Below are 20,467 nucleotides of genomic sequence, written 5' to 3'. Positions count from 1 at the left end.
TGATCCTAGAATCTAGGGATTCCATGACTTCATTACTGAATACTCTTCTTAAGACTTTCAGAATCACTTCACCCACTTCCTATTTCATTTACTCTCTATAGAAGTTTGCTAAATTTGTTTTTTAAAGTCCATATATTTAGTAAGCAATACATTAAAATACTTGAGAGTACTTCTCAACAGTAATTATTTCAAAAGAAAATGATACTAGGATAAAGCAAACCTATTAGGGAAGTGATGACAGTTCTTTAGTATCTCATAAAGAGTTCAGAATACTATCCTGGTAGGTTCAGGTCACATCTGTCCATGTCTTGGTATATTTGAGTCTGTGGGAGCTTGTTGTCTCTTGCTTTTAAGCCCAGATTCTAAAATTAGAACTAGCTTTGAACAAGCCATTATTCTTCATAAGATATTAAATTAAATCTCCTCTAACCTTAAAAGAGATTAAGAGCAATCACATAGGACAGTTGAGAAGGTTAAATAATTTACATTATGACAAATATAATTCTTTGTGAACTCTAACGTGTGAGGGAAATGTTATTATTCTCTGAAAGAAAGATGAGGAAAAGTTAAATTTTTCAGACCCATTTTCGAGGGATAATATTCTAAAATAACTTTGTTTTTAAAATAGAGAAACCTGATAAGTCACCATCAGATTCCACATTCTTAAGCAAACAAACTTTTCAACCAGAGTTAACAAGTAGCTAAACTCTACGATTTTTGTTTCTTTTTTCTATTAATTATCCACTTACTATGGAAGGTTCCCAGTCAGCCCTGAGAAATAAAGCATGATGTGCAAAGTAGGTATCATCCCTTTTAGAACAGTGGATGACCAGATGTTTCATGGGGAGGAGGGGGTCTGACATTAGCCTCAAGCTAAACTTAAGAATGCCTTTGCATCTAACAGACTACCTTTATGGCTTAAAATGAGACCCATAAAGTGAAATATGACTAATCAGCAATGCATAATGATTGAGAGCATGGACACTTGCACCAAACTCCCTGTGTTCAATTCCAGCTCTATTAATTCCTTAGCTGTATGACCTTGGGCAAATTGCTTGACCTCTCTGTGCTGCTATTTCTTCACCTAAAAAACAGAATAGTGCCTACTTTTTAGAGTTATTACGAGGAATAAATAAGTTAATACTTGTAAAGCACTAGTAACATGCTTGCCCCATAGTTAAAAATCATGTATTAGTTACAGACAGGCCCTCAACATATCTCAGGAACTTTGCACAGTCATCACCTGAGGCATCATGGGAACTTCTTCCTATAAAGATGGATCTCCCAGGCCTTCTCAAACCCTTTCCTTTTTGTAAAGTGCTCTCCATTGGTACCCTGGAACCCTCTCCTGCCAGTGCTGTTTACAAATTGGACATCCTGCTCTTCTGTGGTTTGGAAATCCTCAAGAGCAAACTATATCCAACTATATGTAAACTCATCAAATGAGACCTCTCAATTCTGTTTAGAAAGAGGTAGAGGTATGTACTAACATACTGAATTTAACTACAGTTTCATATTTTCACCTGGGATCAATTTTGTCCACCTCACAGAAAAATACCACACTCTTTAAGAAGGCTTCGTGTCATCAGTGCCCTAGAAGGCAGAAGGAAGCTCTTCCCAGTGGATGCTCCTGACCTATGTCCAGTTGACCTTCTTATAGCATCTAGCACCTGCTGCCTTGTATGAAGTTAACATGCACATTATCTGAGGGGAGGGAGTGGGACTTGTCTTCTTATATCTTAGAGCCTAGTCTAATACCTGGCACTTAGAAGGCACTACATAATATTTAATGATGAATGAATGAACGAATGAATGAATCAATAAGCACATTTTAGAGCATAATTTAATTTCTTCCAAGATCTACATTTTCTTCCAAGTTGGTCAGTGTCTCCTGTAATCCAATCCTTTGGGTCATTCTGCCTTCCTTCCTAAATTACAGACAGCTTGACATACTGGTTAAGAGCTCTGACCTACTGGTCAGAGCCAGTTGGACTCTCAGCTCTCCACTTACCAGCCTTAGGGCCTTGAGCATGTTAAGACTCTATGGGCATCAGTTTCATCCATTGTAACATGGGGATAATACTTGTGCTTATTCCATCAAATGTCAAAGGATTAAACATGCCATATGCGTAAAACACTTAGAACGGTGACTGGCACATATAGTAAGTGCTCTTTCTTTTTTTTAAAAAATTTATTATTTATTTATTTATTTATGCCTGCGTTGCGTCATTATTGCTGCGGGCTTTCTCTAGTTGCGGCGCACAGGCTTCTCATTGTGGTGGTTTCTCTTGCTGCAGAGCACGGGCTCTAGGCGCAGGGGCTTCAGTAGTTGTGGCTCAGGGGTTCTACAGCGCAGGCTCAGTAGTTGTGGCGCACGGGCTTAGTTGCTCCGCGGGATGTGGGATCTTCCTGGACCAGGGCTCGAACCCGTGTCCCCTGCATTGGCAGGCGGATTCTTAACCACTCCGCCACCAGCGAAGTCCCAGTAAGTGTTCTTTAAGTGTTCACTATTATTACTTCTACCCTCTAAAATCATGGCAATTTTTCTCCATTCCCTTGGTTCCTATGGAAGGAAGGTTTTGTCTTTATTGTTCTCCACTGAAGTTTAAAGTCAAAACATTTTTTCTCACTGTTCCCTAAACATCAAACTGCTGACATCCTTAGACTCAGCCTGCCTCTCTTCCTTAACCAGCTTCTCCTGTCTGGGCACACACAAGCCCCATTAAGCTTCTCCTTTGCCACCACTTTCTTCCCCACCTGGCAACTCTACAAACTTCATCAGTCATTCTCCCAAAGCTCTTACTCGTATCATTATCATGACCAACAACATCTCGATGGCTCACTAAACTCTGGCTTCAGCAGGACTTGGAGATACTTCAAAGTCCCCATATGATTTGGGAGAAGGATAGGGGAGCTATTTGTTTTGAAATACAACATGTACTGAATGAGATGTCCTGTTTCCACATATTTGTTTACGCTGACACAAATCAACCACTCTCAGGCTTGCTACGGAGCTTGGTGAAGACCTCCACCGGATACAATACCAAAAAGGTTGAGACAGCTGCAAAGGTTTCTGTTTCCCTGGAGATGGAGTTTCATGGAAGACTAAGAATCACCACAGCAACCAGACTACAAAAACAGTCCATGGGCTTCAGCCCCATAACTCTGGTAAAGCAATTTGTACTGCGTGAAAGGCTGGGGCACAGAAGTTGAAAAGTGATCAAAGTAAACACTGCTCTCCGAGCACCATTTTGTTGTGCTGATTTCAAGGCATCAAGTCACAGCATCAAAGTTCTGTTATGAAAGATGCACATCAAGTGCCAAGGTTTTGCTAGGCTGAACTAACTGCTCTGGTGCGAAGGTCTAGAGATAAATTCATAGCACATTTTCCAAAACAACCATTTCAAATTTGCTCTAAGAGCAGACCAGGGTAAAAATGTATGCCATTATATCAAGTTACCCTGCCCATGCTAGAACAGCTGTTGATCCCAACCCTGGATTTAAAAAAAAAAAGAGAGAGAGAGAAAGAGAGAAGGTGATTTTTCTGATAAAATCTTAAACAGACTTTATTCCATACTGACCTTACCTGGACTAATTCCTATAAATTTAAGGAAAAATTATCTAAACCTTATTTAACACTAAGGGAGAAAATGACCTGTTCTAGGGTCTCTGATCTACTACCATCAATCTATGCTATAATTTAAATAGCAAATAAGAAACTATATAAGAATAAGGATATAGTATATTATATCTGTACCACATAGAAGCAGCAACTACAGAGTATTTCTTCATGGATTTATAAAAGCCTTCAATTTTTATTAACATGATTAAAGTTAATTATTAACTATGTTTATGATAGCTTTAATATACAGAACATTTTTATTTTAAGGAACTCAAAGTGATACACCTGCGTAGCCTTACAGCATCCTCAAAAGTTAGGTAAGAAAAATATACCATTATTCCCATTAGCAATAATTTATGGAAGAAATTCTCAGAACCTCAATTATATTGGTAGTACACAATGCATTAATAAAAAAAAAAAATTTATTGGTAGGGAGAAATCTGTAACTCGAATTACCCTGAACAGAACATTTAGAAATTTGATTAGAACAATGTGATGTGTACACACACATCACATTCCTCTTCTCTAGATGCATCCCACGTATAGTGCTGCTTCCTGAATCTATCGTGAAGGGGAGGTCCACTTGCACAAGTTCTGGGGTTTGAGCAAGATGCTCAAATGTAAATGTGTCCAGGGGAGCAGAAAGGGGGCGCTGTTGCTAGGCCCTGAGAGTGAAAGGGCAGAACAGGCAGAACTAAGGGGAGAGGGCAGGAAGGAGGGCAGGGAGAGCCTCGAGAGAAATGTCAAGACAGGGAAGGCAGCGTGAGTAGGTCTGGGGAACATTTAATTCAGATAGAGCTGAGGAAATATACAAAAGAATATAGAGAAATAAAGTTGGAAAGGTAGACTTGGGCCAGATCTCAATGGGCCGTGAAACCCAAGCTTAACTAATCAGTGAAGGCAATTGAAAGAATAGCATGTAATATAATTCACTGAGATGTGACCATGGCTTGCCTCCTGATAAATAATGGGTACGTCAACTTTTGGCATATCAAGTATGACTTAGTTAATCACATTAGTACATTAATTTATTAAATCCCCTTCAATCACTTCACTTTTTTGCCCAACAGAATATATGTCAGTAACAGAAAATTCTTTTAATCCCATTTTGTATAGGATCCCATTCCAAGTATTATACGGTATCATTATTAAGGAATTACCAAGGAGTATCTCACAAGGGGAGAAAATTAAATCTTAATCCTCAACCCCAAGTCTCCCAGACCTGAGGAGTTTGTTCCCTGGCTTTGTCCCCAGCTCACAGGACCTCAATAAACACTTGTTGAGTTTGGGATATGTTTTAACCACAAAAAATGAATAAACCAGGCAACTACTATGAGTTACTAGCCTTGAGCATTTTTACAAGGAATAACTCACGGGCCTGGTAATTCAGTCCTGATGATAATATTCTATGCAAAAATCTTTAAATCCCACCCTTAGTTCTCTACTGTCTAAGAAATGAACCAGCTCATTTGCTCCCTCTACTTTACTACCCCTAAAGTGAAAACAAGTCTCCATTCTCCACCCTAGGAATGTCTTCTTGAGATGCCCTCCTAAATCCTGGCAAGACCTAACAATAAGTTTCCAATATTTCCAGTACACACCTGAAACAAATTTGGGTCATAATCTCTCATACAGTATTCTTTTCACAAGAGAAAGCAAGTAAACGGTTGGTTAGCAATTTTGGAATGAAGATGAGATTGTCTGATTTACAGAAAATGATTTATTGTCTGCCCTTGGGGGGAAGTTAATTACCCTTGCCTGAGAAACAGAGAAAAGTAACTTTCATTATAAACCACAAACACTGGTACTTCCCAAACTTGTCTTTTTCCTAGTGTAAGATTCTGGACATATCACTCATTTAAGGAAAAAAAGTTCTGCCTAAGAACTTTGGGATTCAGTTTCCCCATAAATGAAGGGGCTAAACCAAAGCCTACCGTTCTTTGAGCAACTGGTGGAGTCAGTAACAGTCTTCAAGGCAGATCCCTAGGAATAGACGTAGCTGATGAAAAAGAATGGGCTGATGTGACTGAGTCATCAACTCACAAATGCCAGGTCACACTAAATGATTTGTGTACTCAATTAAAAGGAAAGATTGACAAAAGTTTAGTTGAATCTGCCAAAGTGAATGCAAGAGATTAAAATAGAAGATTTTTCTTCTTTTAAGAACTGAAAATATTCCAAAATGAATTTATCAAACTTTTCAGACCAATGTGAGCATTTTTAGAGAATTTCGTTCTTTTCTTTTCTTTTTTTTTCACTTTAACTCTGGGTCAGTGTATGCCCTATAGTCTTTTATGCTTGGCAGAAGCAAAATAAATCATAAAATACTCAAGGCTAATCCTAAAGGTAGATCAAGATTTACAGGGTCTTTTAAAATAGGTAGCGTTGACAAGATTATAGTCCTAAAACAAGTTAATTTATTTGGTTTTGTTAATTTCTTTTAGATATACTTTTGAATAAGAGACCTACATGATTTATACCAAATTTCAGGAAGACTGGCAGATTTTTCTATTTTCTATCTTTCCAATAAATCAAAATATGATTTAAAAATAAAGGAGTCAACACAAACATTATTACATTGTCAGGTTCTAAAAACACTATTATGATGGGATAATCCCCCTTAATAAGGACAACGGTTGCTCTTGGTTAACCATAAATCATTAGGCTGAGAACAAGTCTTAGTCACTACAATTGACTCATTCAATGACCGTGGCCAGCTCTGAATCCAACGTGTGAAGTTATGAAGTTCTCTCATTTTCCCCCCACTCTTTACTTCTTCCTGCCACTTTTTGAACCAACAGACTTGGTTACTATAAGCAGCGCTGATAAAAAGTCTGAAAGAAGAGGATAAAACACAAAATGAAATTTGTGTATAATAAAATCATTGACTTTCAGTGATACAGGAGATTTTAGATATAGTCTACTCCAAATATTTATTGTAAAGGAAATTGAAGCCCAAAGACGTAATGGCATGCCCAAATTCCACAGCTGGTTATGACATCATTGGGACTAGAACCCAAATATCCGTTCCAGCGATCCAGCTTCTACTTATCCTGCTAGTGGAACTTTCCATGTCTCTCCTTACAGAACCAATTCTCTGATACTGGAGAAGAAGGTCTCCCTGAACCTTTAGAGTTCAGGGCCAGCCTTTTTAACCACTGGATAAGAACACAGAAACATAAGGAATGCCAAGAAACAACTTCTCCCCCTGCAAAGTACCATATGATCTGACCCTTGACTAACTAATCCAATCTCCCATGCTTTCCTCCTTGCTCACTAGATTCCAGCCACACCGGCCTTCTCATTCACCTCCAACAAGTCACTTCCAAGCTTTGGGCCTTGACATAAGCAGATCTTTTATCTGCCCTATTCTTCCCTTGGATCTGTGCATGGTTCACTCCTTTTCAGCATTAATGTCTCTGTTCAAGTGTACCTCCTCAAGGAAGCCTTTCCTAACCACCCGAACGACCACACCTTCGTGTCACTTAAGTACCTGGGTACCTCATGTTCAAATCAATGTAAGCATTACAAACGTTGAAACTCTGCCTGCTTTACCACTGTATCTCCAGTCCTAGAACAATGCCCATACATGGTAAACACTCACGCATTTTTAGAATGAATAAATGAATGAATGTATGAAAGACAAAGGAAAGATGAACCAACATATGGGGTGACTCCACGACATGGTGCTGGGAAACCCTTCCATTTATGTTTTTATAAAATGAAGGGCAAAGAAGGTGGCTGTAGATATAGAAAGTTACCAGAAACCCTGTTGGCATCTATCTAAACCATATCTCACAGGCATTTCTTACAAAACGTCATTGCCAAGAAAACAAAAATAACCAACTTTCAGCCTACTCCAGATATGCAAGAATTCAAGATCAAGCCATAATATATCTCAAAGTTCACCTTATTCTGCCAGCAGGAGCCTTGCAGTGCTGAATTTTGGGGCATGTGAATGATACATTGTTTTACTGAAATATTTTCCAAGATTCCTTTCCAAATTCAACTCCATGGTCTTTTTTTTTTTTTTTCCCCCTAAAGGGTAAAACACCAACCTGTTTCCAAGCTATTTGGTAATATTTTGGCACAGATAATCCAGTAAAGAAAGTTGTTTGTATAGAACAGAGCTATCGGGAGTAACAGTACATCCCAACCTGCCCCTCTTTCTAAGCGCTTAACCTATAGATAACAACCCAGCTAGTCACATGTAATTCTTACCAGATGGCTATTTTATTGCAGCTCAAAGACCTCCAATATGATTAAAGTTAACAAACAACAGTGGGAGCAATACTTAAGCCCACGGTTAAGAAGAGCAAGGAGGCTGAGATCACCTAAACGGGAGCAGGAACAGGGGGAGAACTTGCTACCCACTCTATCTTTGCTACCTTTGGCAAATTCTCAAGGGGTGTCAGGACTGCCTAGTAACAGGTGCTTAATAAACACTGATTTAATGATCAAACAAATGTCTAAACCTTGGGAGAGCCCACCTTGCCCACAGCCACTCACTGCACATCGACCCCATCTATAGGAGATGTATGCTGCACATCCAAGCTTGGGCTCTACCAACTACTTCCTAGCTCATGACCTCGGGGAGAATATTTAACTTCTCTCAGCCTCAATTTCTATCTCTGTAAACTAGTGCGAATGACTCCCTTGCAAGGGTGTTGATGAGATTGACCAGAATGCCAGTTTTCTTAAGCCTCTGAGGAAGCAGTTTACCAATGTTTGTGGCTCCGATCAACGTGGTACCGTTACCTCCTGCCTACAGGTCCCTGGATTTTGAAGCTGGATGACAAACTGATTACAGCCGCATACACGACCCTGAGATTCCCAATAAATAACTAGCGGCTCTTCTGCCATTCCCCAGCTTTCCCCTCAACCTTTGGGATTCCGGTCTCATCAAAGACGAGGTCCGAAAGACAGCGCACAAGCAGCACAAATGCGATCGATCATCTTCACCAGTTTTTCCTGTTCAGGTAAAGCTAAGCTGGGCAGGCTCAAGTCTTGCTCTCCAAATTTCATTGCAATTTGGGGGAATTGTGTTCAGAATCTAACAAGAAACAGTCCTGAGAATACCACATTCATTCCACGCTTGACCCCAACACCACATCTGCTCTAAGGAGACCCCAAATTTCTGAACAGAAACTATATCGCCTGCCTTTCCATCCTGGAGTATGCCTTCCAGAGAAACAGGAACACAGGAAGTGCTAAAGCCATGAACTCCTTCCAAGGCAGCTGAAGTCACTGGATGAGGTAAAGCTAGAGGTTTGTCTCAATCTGTGGCTGGGAAGTTTGGGGACAAACATTTATCTTTAGAGGTCTACCTAAATTTCCCCTTCCAGCGTTAAAGATTGAACCAATTCATCTGGCTTTGAAAACCTGCATCAGTACAGCTGGGCACCCATTCTCCCACCGTAAACACCAACCGTCAAGGCCATCAGACACAAGCTTTCACAGCTGCCAAGGTACTTGCTGTCCTAACTTGGTTCCTACTCCTCAATTCGGCTCTGTTTTATTTACCAGCCTCCTCCCCTAGTCTTGGAAAACGCTGCCTCTAGCCCTCAGCCAAACCACATCCCTATTTCAAACCTCTCCAAATTCTCACCTCCAAGTAGCACACCCGGCTCCAATTACTCCAGCAACGCGCCTCCCCAGTCCCAGCTCCTTCCAACACGCCTGATTCCTTAGCACTTGTGTGTTTATCTCCGCCCAGCTGCAGTTGATTAAATCTACTTGGTTCCGTTTCTGTCATGTATGGTTAGGGCAATAATATGTTTCTACGTCTCTGTCCTCTCTGTTCACAGGTGGTGTTCTTTGCCGGGGTCCGCCCTGCGAAGCCCGAGCCCCGCGGGCTGCGGCCCTCCTCCCTCCCACCATGCTTCGCGCTGGGCGACAGCGCGCGGAGTCGGCGGCCCATGGCTGTGCAGCTGGCTGGTTCTAATTACGTGGGGAGGGGCCTTCGCTGGAGCAAACTGAAATGATTCGTTCCTCTAATCTTCTGTATTTCAATAAATGAAAGAGAGAGGGAGAAAGATTCTTTGCGTGTACTCTGTCCTGATGAAACAGTGAGCTGTTTGGGAAATCATGAAATTTCTACTGTGCAAGGCAGTAAAATCTAAGCAGTGAAACTGAAGAGCATTTTCCCAAGTATTTGGAGGCCAGATTGGCCCCCGGATCTGGAAATCCTACTTAATACGGGTTTTTTAAAAAACACGTAAGAAAAGATATCATTCGTTTACATTTCAGCTTTTAGGTGGTTCCTAACCCACTGTATGCTGAGGGTTTCTTTAAGGCTATTTTCTAGCTTAACAATTCCAGAAACACTTTCAATTCTACTTTTCAATGGGTATTTTTCACTAAATGCAAGTTATGCTGTTTTTTATTTGGAGGCCTGGACTAATGTATTAAAAAAATATATGCCTTAAACTCTCAATGTAGACTCAAAAAAACAATAACACTGAAAGAAATATTAGATCTCAATCTTCCCAACCTCTTCATATCGACAAATGAAGAAACTGACTCACATGGGTCTACAGATTTGCTCAGGTTTAAATAGAATCTTGATAAATGAAGAACCAATCATTTATTAAGATGCACAATCCAGTAATCTATTTTCTACACCTTGAAACCTGGATTAAGAAACATTACTTTAGGGAGTTCCCTCGTGGTCCAGCGGTTAGGACTCAGTGCTTTCACTGCAGTGGCCCAGGTTCAATCCCTGGTTGGGGAAGTAAGATCCCACAAGCCGAGCAGTGACCCCCCCAAAACACAAAAAACATTAGGACTGAACCATACATACCAATATCAATAACCAAACATTGCAGAAAATATAATTAATATAAGGAATTTCCAAATAAAAAATTTCTAACTCAGTCCATTGAATAAAGCTAAACTGCTACAATCAACATATTCACTTGTGCATTCAAGTATTTATTTCACATATATTTATTGAATGCTTACTATGTGCTGGGTATGTTCTAACTACTGGAGATAGTGCACAAAGTAAAACATCTCATGGATGTTCTAATGCAAGGGACAGACAATAAACACATCTAAATATAAATATCAGGTGGTGATATGAGTTATTTTTAAAAAGTAAAACAGGGTTTGGAGACAGTGGGGGCAAGGGGATATGGTTATTTTAAATGGGGTGGTCTGTGAAGGCCTCTCTGTAGAGGTAATGGCTGGGCAGGGACCGGAGGAAGGGAAGGAACAAGGCCTGTGAATAAATGCAGGAAGTGCTCCAGGCAAAGGATGAGAGGCAGGAACATGCTCTGCACCTTTGAAAGACATCTGGGCCAACAACTGCAGTATCGTGAAAACAGTGAGAGTGATGGGAGAGGGGGTGAGAGTTACACTGGGGATTGGGGATTTTACTCTAAATGTAGTGGGAAGCCACTGCAGGACGTTTGCACTGGTGAATTTTGTGATTAGACTTAAGTTTTTAAAGGATTATTCAAGCTGCTATGTGGAGAATAGATTTTTACTAGCTAATAATAATAGTAGCTGACATTTATTCCAAGCACTGTTCTAAGCACTTGTCCTATTTTAACTATTTAATTGTCAGAGCAACTTCTGAAGTAGATACTATTCTTATCCCCATAGAGGGAAAATGAGGCATAGAGAAGTTAAATAACTTGCCCAAATTCAGCTCATAAACAGTGGAACCAGGCTTCCAACACAGACAGTCTACCTCCAGACCCTGCCCTCTTCAGGGACCTGGGTTAGGGGTCCACTGCACCTCAAGTAAAGATGTGATGGTGGCTCAGACCAAAGATGGGGGCGGGTAGCAAGGGTGGGAGAGTGGGGGGCCAAAGGTGGGCGGATTCAGAATATATTTCTATGGTAGAATAGATGGGATTGGGCGTGACATCCGAGAAAACACAGGAAATCATGGATGATGCCAAGGATTCTGGCCTTGGCAACCGGGTAGTAGAGTCCTTTACAGAGATGGAGAACACAAGCTGTGAACAAAATGGGGACAGGAGGGCTGCATGGAACTCAAGATAATCCCCCAAACTAAGGTGAGATGGGGAGTGAGTGTATTCGTTTCCTGTGGCTGCTGTAACACATTACTAAAAACCTGGTGGCTTAAAACAACAGGAAATTATTCTCCTATACTTCTGAAGGCCAGACGTCCAAAATCAGTGTTACTGAGCCAAAATCAAGGTGTCAGCAGAGACACCAGAGTCTCCAGAGGCTCTAAGAGAGAATCCGTTCCTTGCTTCTTCCAGCTTCTCATGGCTGTTGGCATTCCTTGGCTTGTGGCCCCGTCACTCCAATCTCCGCCTCCACAGTCACGTGGCCTTCTCCTCTTCTGTCTACATCAAATCTCTGTCTTAAAAGGACACATGATTGCATTCAGAGGCCACCCAGCTAATCCAGGAGAATCTCACCTCAAAATCCTTCAATTAATCACATCGGTAAAGACTTTTTCCACAGAATATTCATATAGTAACATTCACAAGTTTTGGGGATTAGGATGTGAGCATATCTTTGGGAGCCATTATTTAGCCTACCAGAGTCAGGAATACATATAATAAGAAAAATAATAAAATCCACAATGGACAAAGAGTTGGCAAAGTTTATCCCTTTTTCACGTGAGAATTTGATCTTCTGTTAACTCTCTTATCTCTATAACCCTGGTAATCTAAAACAATATGTCAACTATAATAAAAGGCCACTTGCTTATAATAAAAATTACCCCTGGGATTGGTAAATTGTATGGGGATTGGAAAATTTTTAAATATCTGATAAGAAGAGATATTTGGAGGCTTCCCTGAGAGCAGAGACTCCTGTAAACCAGGCATGTTTTTCATGGACATCATGGAAACTATTCCTATAGAGCATAGTTGCCTATTAGCTCCTGGGAAGTATGAGTCTTCTAAACCAGAACACACACACACACACACACACACACACCACGTAGATCTAGCATTTGAGCCATCAGTTGGAGCACTCCAGATGGCTGTATGAACTCATATGTATATAGCCGCAAGCATCAAACAAAAGAGGAAGGCCATGCTGCCCTGCTCCAAGCTGCAGCCCCTACCCTATATCCTTTAACAGACTGAAGCTACCTGTGGCCTGTGATAATCTCTTGGGTCTAAGTGTTTATCTGAACCCAAGAAGGCCCCCCCCCGGATGTTTGCTGCCACATGTAATACAGATATCATTTCAGTTTAATGATTTCCATTTCTTCCACCACCAAACTCTTTAACATAGTTACCAGCAGGGAAAAGGAGTAGCACATTTGTTCCATCTAGTCACCCTCTGGTGGTCTCACTCATAAGCAGTAAAATGGCTAAAAGGGGCAAAGGGAAAAGAAAACGTGGAAAGCACAAATTAATAAATTCACAAAAACTGAGTTGACTGTTTCCTTAGGCAGGAGAAGTGAGTAGAACCTTAGATGAATATGTCATGCTTCCTGCACTATGCCTTCAAGAGGCCTATCCTACAGGATTAAATGCAAAAGTCCCAACTCACATCTCTGCTGGAAATGTACAAGTATGCTCATTACTCAGAGCCAAGATAAAGGATAAATCTTTATGAGTACCGTAAGTATGAGTCATCAAAAATAGGAAACACATGTAGGACATATACACAGTAATAGTACCAAGCCAGGGAAAGTGTTTAGGAAATGCGTATAAGAACACATGGCAAAAAGAGGACTAAAAATTACCCTTGTACACTGCTCCAAAAACATCAAAAAAACTCACAGCAAATCAGGGGTCCATATCATTCTGGTCTCTAATAAACATAGGTCATTTCCCTACTTGGAAATAGGCTTTTTTTTAATGCAAAAAGGAGGAGAACTGAATCAAGAAAAAGTAACTTGGAGTAGGCTTTGAAAGATTTTATGAATTGGGAAATTTGAACAGCTTCCAACTAAAACACTGGGAATTAGATATTAACAGCATTAAAACTGAACAAAAAAGATCTTTTCAGAGAAATACTTGTGCACAATGGTAAGATTACCATTTCACTGAGTTTCTCACTATCTTAACAACCAGGGGTGATAAGGGAAAAAAGGGTGGAATCTTCAACCCATATGAAAGTAGGAAACAAAAGAAACAGCAACACATGCACTAACAACATACAAAGAGCAATAAAGGGCCAGCAGCAAAGCCTCTAAAGGCCTCTCGGCTCAGCAGAAAGAGTTCACACTGGGGAACAGGCACCCTCTGGTCAGCTGCACCAGATGACAATCTGGGGGGTGTTCAGAGTAGAAGGCAGGGTAATTGGCCCCCAGAAGTCCCCTGGGGCAGATGACGGAGGCAAAATGCCCCCGCATGACTCCACTGGAAATTAAGCTCTTCAGTCGCCTTGGATTTTGGAAGACCCCCAAATCTGAGACTCAGCATGGCAAGCAAAGGAGACATATGTCTCACACCAAAGCATGCATGTCCGTGTCCAGATGGACCCTGGGCTCCCTTGGACTTCAACTTTCTCCTTTATCTTCAGAAACTACTCTCTCCCAAGGAAAGCCTTGCCTACATGTCTATCTACTTGAGGCTGAAAGGGGTAAGAGAGAAATGTGCAAAGTATTGTTTTTAACTTCATTAAGGTTTAAATTTACCAAAGACTTCAAGAAAAGTCAAGGTTCTTTAGGAGCTATTCTGAGGTAGGAATCTCATGTAACTTCCACCTCACAAAACATCCAACCGTAGACCAGAAAAGACAACAGGAGCATGACTAGAGCTGAGAAGTGAGACACCTCATTTTCCTCTGCCTCTCATTTCTCAGTCCTCTCAGCAGCTGCCATATCTCTTTATTCCTTTCTCCCAAGGCACCTGCATATGCACTTACATCCCTAGGAGTGAGGCCGTGTGGGGGGGTCACCTCTTAAGATATGAACGCAGCTTCCCTTTAAATCAGTGCATAGGTGCTAGGCACATGAAACCTACAGCCACATCACCAACTCGCTGTGCAAATTCAAAAAGAATCAGATGCGTGTACACCTGTATCAACAAATAAAAATTAATATGCACAGTGTGGTGTTTGGGCTCTAGGCAAGAATTAGGCTATTACAGTGATCCTGAATCCTATAGCTGGCTCTCCTTGGCTTATTGTTAGACCCAGTAACACCTAATCTAGTCTATCTTCAAAAGAAGCCAAATCTTACCTGCAATTTGCCTCTCTTCCACCAAGGGATGTAAAAATTCTAGATCTAGTCAAAGGACTCCGTAGTTCAGGTGGAAAATGCCAGAAATATAAAGTACTATTGTATATCCAGTGATAAACCATAATGGAAAAGAATATGAAAAAGAATGTATGTAAAGGGCTTCCCTGGTGGCGCAGTGGTTAAGAATCTGCCTGCCAATGCAAGGGACACAGGTTCGAGCCCTGGCTGGGGAAGATCCCACATGCTGCGGAGCAACTAAGCTCGTGCTCCACAACTACTGAGCCTGAGCTCGAGAGCCCGCAAACCACAACTACTGAGCCCACGTGCCACAGCTACTGAAGCCCGCGGGCCTAGAGCCTGTGCTCCGCAACAAGAGCAGCCACGACAATGAGAAGCCCGCGCACTGCAACAAAGAGTAGCCCCCGCTCACCGCAACTAGAGAAAGCCTGCACGCAGCAACAAAGACCCAACACAGCCAAAAATTAATTAATTAATTAATTTAAAAAAAAAAGAATATATGTATAAACTGAATCACTTTACTGTACAGTAGAAATTATCACAACATTGTAAGTCAACTATACTTCAGTAAAATAAATCTTAAAAAATAAACAAATAAATAAAGCACTATTGTAGGGTGTCTTGGACTAGAACCCAGATAATGCCTGACGACTGTGGGCAAAGAACAGTACCCAGAAGTCAAAAGTACAGCCATTTCACCTTAGTTTTAGCATTCTAACTCAGGAGTGCACTCGGAGCAAAATCCCATCAGAATACTAGCAAATAGTGCTAAACTAATAAAAGACAATTTATTTTTTAAAAATTAACCTCATTCTTATGAGTTTTAAAGGGCTATCTAGTACCTGGGTGTTGATGTTTTAGTATTTCAGACAAGGCCAAGGAGCTTCAGGGAAAGGGCTATTTCAATTAACCACCCGTCTAGCTGAGGTGCCTGGGCAGCCTGGAAAGGAAAGCACAGAGCACACAACTGCAATGGAAGCCAAAGCAGCAGGTCTTCCAAACAGATTCAGATTCCTGTATCTTTAAGACCAGACCCTCATAAATGGATTGCTTCTGCTGGACACCATGCTTTAAATAAACAGACTCTTCTGGCCGACACACAACTTCCTGTAGGGTTCTGGTGGGTAAAGCTTGAAAAGGCTGCCAAATCCAATGACCAGCAACTTTAGAGCTGACTTAGAAAACAAGCTACGAAGACTTGAGTCCAGAGTAAACAAAGGAAAAAGCCACATTAAACAGGGAACAAATTACTATAGAGGCAGGGATATTTTAAGTGCTCACTGAGCAAAAAAACAAAATAAAAAAATCAAGTTATTAAGTATTTAACGATACAGGGTAGAGTAAAATGTCCTCTTTCAAGTGGAGGAATCAGTTTAATTAATTCCAGCAACATTAAGAATTGGCCGGGAATCACCGCCTACATCATGAGGACAGATTGTTCTCAATGGCCCAACTTCAAACCAGGCTCAGCTCAAATGAGCTACCCAAGGGAGTAGCATGGAGTCAAAAGCCATTTATAGCTTTTACCCATCTGAGGGAAAGGACTAACTAGTGTACTAGCAGAGGACTAAAATCTATAAGAGTAAAGAAAAATGTGGGGCTTCCCTGGTGGTCCAGTGGCTAAGACTCCGTGCTCCCAATGCAGGGGACCTGGGTTCAATCCCTGGGCAGGGAACTAGTTTCCACATGCTGCAACTAAGAGTTCGCATGGCGCAACTAAAGATCCCGCGTGTGGCAACTAAGACCCGACACAGCCAAATAAATAAATATTTTAGAAAAAGAAAAATGTAACAAAAACTCAGAAACGGGCTGACACAGACATCTGGAGAATATACAGTAAATTGCAGTAGCATGAGATTTAATTAGAAAAAATAAATCAAAGCCATAATACAAAGTGGAGGATACCTGCTCAGCTATAGCAGTTAAGGAGGACTGGGGACAAAACACCAAGTCCACTGATATAATGAAATCAAATAAAAGTACACTGTGGAAAAGGGGAGGAGCTTAAGAAGACTTACAGTGATACTTTAACGTCCTCGGCACTATGCAAAAACCCAATATCACAATGCAAAAGAGTCCAACTTGGTTCCTGGCCTTAAGAAGTCCACTCACCAGCAGACTGTGCAAGATTAACACAGGTGATTCAGCAGCGAATAATACAAGAAAACATATAATCCCATACTCTGCGGAAGTTCAGACTGGAAGGGGCGGGGGGGAGGAATTCAGAGCAACATTTAGAAAAGAGGGAAATGGAGGCGGATAAAGGAATCAGGAAAGGGTTTGCTGAAGAGTTAAGACTTAACGCGTGGGCTTCAAACATGGCCAGGATTGAGAGAGTTAAGAAAGAAGTTCAGGTGGAATTAAGAAAAAGCTGTGGGGCAGTAGATTCAGCTGAAAGGTCAGGGGTGAGGCTCAGGAATCTGCACTTAAGCATTTCCAAGGGATTCAGATGCAGGGGGTTCACATCCCACACACACTTGGGGAAACACTGATCCACAGGATTAAGTCCAAATCCTTACCTGTTCGGCCTTTCCAGCCTCATCTTCCACTCCCAGGCCCCAGCTCACCCCCATCACTGTTCCCATCACTGCCCCATCCTCTATTCCAGGGGTTGGCAAGCTTTATTTGCAAGTGGCCAGACTGTAAATATTTTGGGCTTTGTCAGTCTTGTTACCCTACTCAAGTCTTCTACTGTCATGAGGAAGGGGCCACAGACAATACGTAAACAAATGGGCATGGCTATGTGCCAATAAAACTTTATTTACCCCCTCCCCAAAAAAACCCTTTATTTACAAAAACAGGCATCAGATTGATGAATGGATAAGCAAGATGTGGTATAGCCATACAACAGAATACTGTTCAGGAATAAAAAGGAATGAAATAACTAATACACGCTACAGCATGGATGAATCTCAAATGCATTACGTTAAGTGAGAAAGCCAGTGATAAAAGTCACCCATATTGTGTGGTTCCATTTATAAAAAATCTCCAGAATTTCAGATCTATAAAGAAAGTAGATTAATGGTTGCCTAGGGCAGGGGTGGGAGCATGGGGAATGACTGCTAATGGGTACCAAATTTGGGAGTGCTAAAAATGTTCTAAAGTTAGATTGTGGTGGTAGTTGCACAACTCTATAAAATACACTGAAAACCATTGACTTGTACGCTTTAAACAGGTGAACTTTATGGTATGTAAATTACATACATACAAAAACGGGCAACAGGCAGGATTTGGCCCAAAGGCCATAGTTTGCCACTCCCTGATCTGTACATCAGCCACACCATGTACAAGGAAGAACTTTCCTCCACACATGGTTTTGCTCTTCCCTCTGTGCATGTTGAAGCCTCCCTTCCCTTCTGCCCAGTAACTTCTACTTGACTGTCAAGCCCTTCATCAAATGCTCTCTTCTGGATCCTTCCCTCCCCTGCAGATAGAGTTACCACTCCCTCTGTTGGGATCCTGCAAACTTCTGTTAATTTTATAACAAATAATGGTCATATTATTTGTCACACTGTATTAAATTTATTCTCCCTCAACCCCCAGTAAGTGCTGAAGACATAAAGATGAGTAGGAATCCAGCAGAGTGTCTACCTAGTATACAGTAGGTTCTCAATGAATAATTCATTGAATAAGTCTGTAAATGAATGGATGAATGAATCAATTATAGGAGTATTATTTAGAGAAAATCAGTTTTATGAAGTGGTCCACAAGCTGAACCAAAAGAATCAGGGCCTAACGCTGAAGGCACCAGTCCCCGGAGACTGGTTAAGGAGCTGCAGCTAAGTGGAGAGGAGCGTAGAAACTCGGGAAATTCCAGAGGAATGTCAATAAAACTTGGTGACTGACCAAATATAGGGTTTGAGCGAATGGTTCAAAAGTCCCCAGACAGATGGTAGCAGTGCCATTGATGGGACAGGGAAGTTGGACTGGTAAACCAGCACGGGGGTAAGGAGAAGACTGGCTTAGAAAGGTTCTTATAGTCAATTTTAGAGATAAGAAAAGAGCTAGTGTTTGACTGTTTATTGTGTGCCAGGCACACATGCCAGCTCTCGGGGGCCAGAGAGACGTCTCTCGATCCTCAGTGAACCCTCTAAAAAACTACTATCATCTCCACTTTACAGATGAGGCAACTGGGGCTCAGAGAATTAAGTAACTCACCCAGAGTCACACGCTTGGGAAGCGACAGGGCTGAAGTCAGCCCTCTATCTGACACCAGGTAGAACCACACTGATAGCCACTCCTCCACAGCACAGCTCAGGCACCTGGGAGCTTGAGGTAAAACATGAGAGGTAGTGAGCTTGAGGTAAGACACAAGAGGTAGGGTGCTTTGGAGACCCTGGAGAGAGTTTTGGGAGTTGCTGGCATGGAGGTGACAACCCAAATCCTGAGAACAAACAAGCCACCTCAGGGAGAGTAGACAGGGGAAAACAAGGGCCAAGGACTGCACTTCAGTCAAGACCCCTGAGAAGGAAGAAAGACCAGTTGGGAAAGAAACAGAAAAACACATGGAAAGGTAGAAGGAGAACCAAGCTAAGGTAATATCCTGAAACCCAGAGAGAGATGCCAGAAAAAGGGGCACAGAAAAAGGAGCCGAGGAGGAGTAAGAGTGGGGAAAGGCTAGGCGGTAGAAAGAACTCTGCAATAGGAGTCAGGGTCCCTGGGGTCCAGTCCAGCACGGGCACCAATTCTTGTTTGACAGTGAATAAGTCATCGCTTCACTCCCTGGCCCTACAAGGTGGTTAGGACTAGGTTGTCTCGAGGGCACCTCTCCAGTCCCAGCATCCTATGAGTTGGGTCAAAAGGGCATCTCCAGAGACAAGTTCAGGAGAGCAGAAGTCAGGCTGCAGAGAGGAAAGAAGGGAAAGGCAGGACACACAGACTCACTCATTCAAGGTGTGGGACAGGTGAGGAAAAGAGAAACAAGATAGTACAGAGAGGCGATCAGCAGGGCCAAGTTCATACACGGTCTCTTCACTGTGGGAGAAAGGAAAGTAAAATAATTAAACATGTGTCTAATTTCCACAGAAATATTTAGAAAACACAGTGAGGAGTGGGACTCTTGAAAGTAATAAATTCTTCTGCAGAATTTGGGCATTTAAATCAGAGGTATTAGCAAGTAAATTCACATTCTCAAATAAAATGTCAAGATAGCAAATCAGCAACGGAAACAAGAAAATACAAGTTGGATATCTGGGTACTCTGCAACACAAACTGGGCCTTTGCCCAATCGGCACATCGTGGTCTCAGATTTGCACACCCGCTCCTTACTTTGGTCTGTTGCTTTTTAAAAATACTCTCCAAAAAGTCACATTTTCAAATGTGGAGGGTGCTCCTAGAAAATGTTAGAAACATTTTCTTACGACAGTTTTGGGAAATTATACAATCTTTTAAAAGTCAAGAGAAGTTACCATGGCAACAACAGTATGGATCAGGGTTGTAACCCTAACCTCCATAAAGACAAACACCACACTGGTTGGAAAATGCTGCTGCTGGACAAGTTTTAGAAGGAGTCAAGGCAGCCTCTCCTCCAGACTGGGGAAGAGGCAATAAGGAGAGAGGCTCTTTCAGTCTGTCAGCTCCCAGCCAGCAAAGAACATAACCGGCATCACCTCATGCTAAAATGGCAGAGTCCAACCACGCTCAGTCCTTCTGTGGGGCAGGGGGCATGCTTTCCCAGGGCAGTGTTACTGTGATACATG

General features: G+C 41.7%; 1 protein-coding gene across 9 annotated transcripts in view; it reads right to left on the bottom strand.

Annotated features, from left to right (window-relative positions):
- TGFBR3 (transforming growth factor beta receptor 3) overlaps window positions 1–20,467 on the bottom strand; it is a 198,254-nt gene that overhangs the window by 86,286 nt on the left and 91,501 nt on the right. Inside the window, exon 1 of one of the 9 annotated variants that reach the window (XM_061183905.1) lies at window positions 9,231–9,470. The exons of the other annotated variants lie outside the window; for them this stretch is intronic. Coding sequence (XP_061039888.1) covers window positions 9,231–9,377 — 147 coding nt within the window. The 5' untranslated portion in view covers window positions 9,378–9,470. Of the gene's footprint in view, window positions 1–9,230; window positions 9,471–20,467 lie in introns of those variants that run through there. 9 annotated transcript variants of the gene reach the window in all.

Source organism: Eubalaena glacialis, chromosome 3, assembly GCF_028564815.1.
Source record: "Eubalaena glacialis isolate mEubGla1 chromosome 3, mEubGla1.1.hap2.+ XY, whole genome shotgun sequence".
Classification (NCBI taxonomy): Eukaryota; Metazoa; Chordata; class Mammalia; order Artiodactyla; family Balaenidae; genus Eubalaena; species Eubalaena glacialis.
This window is presented reverse-complemented; position numbering and strand designations above follow the sequence as displayed.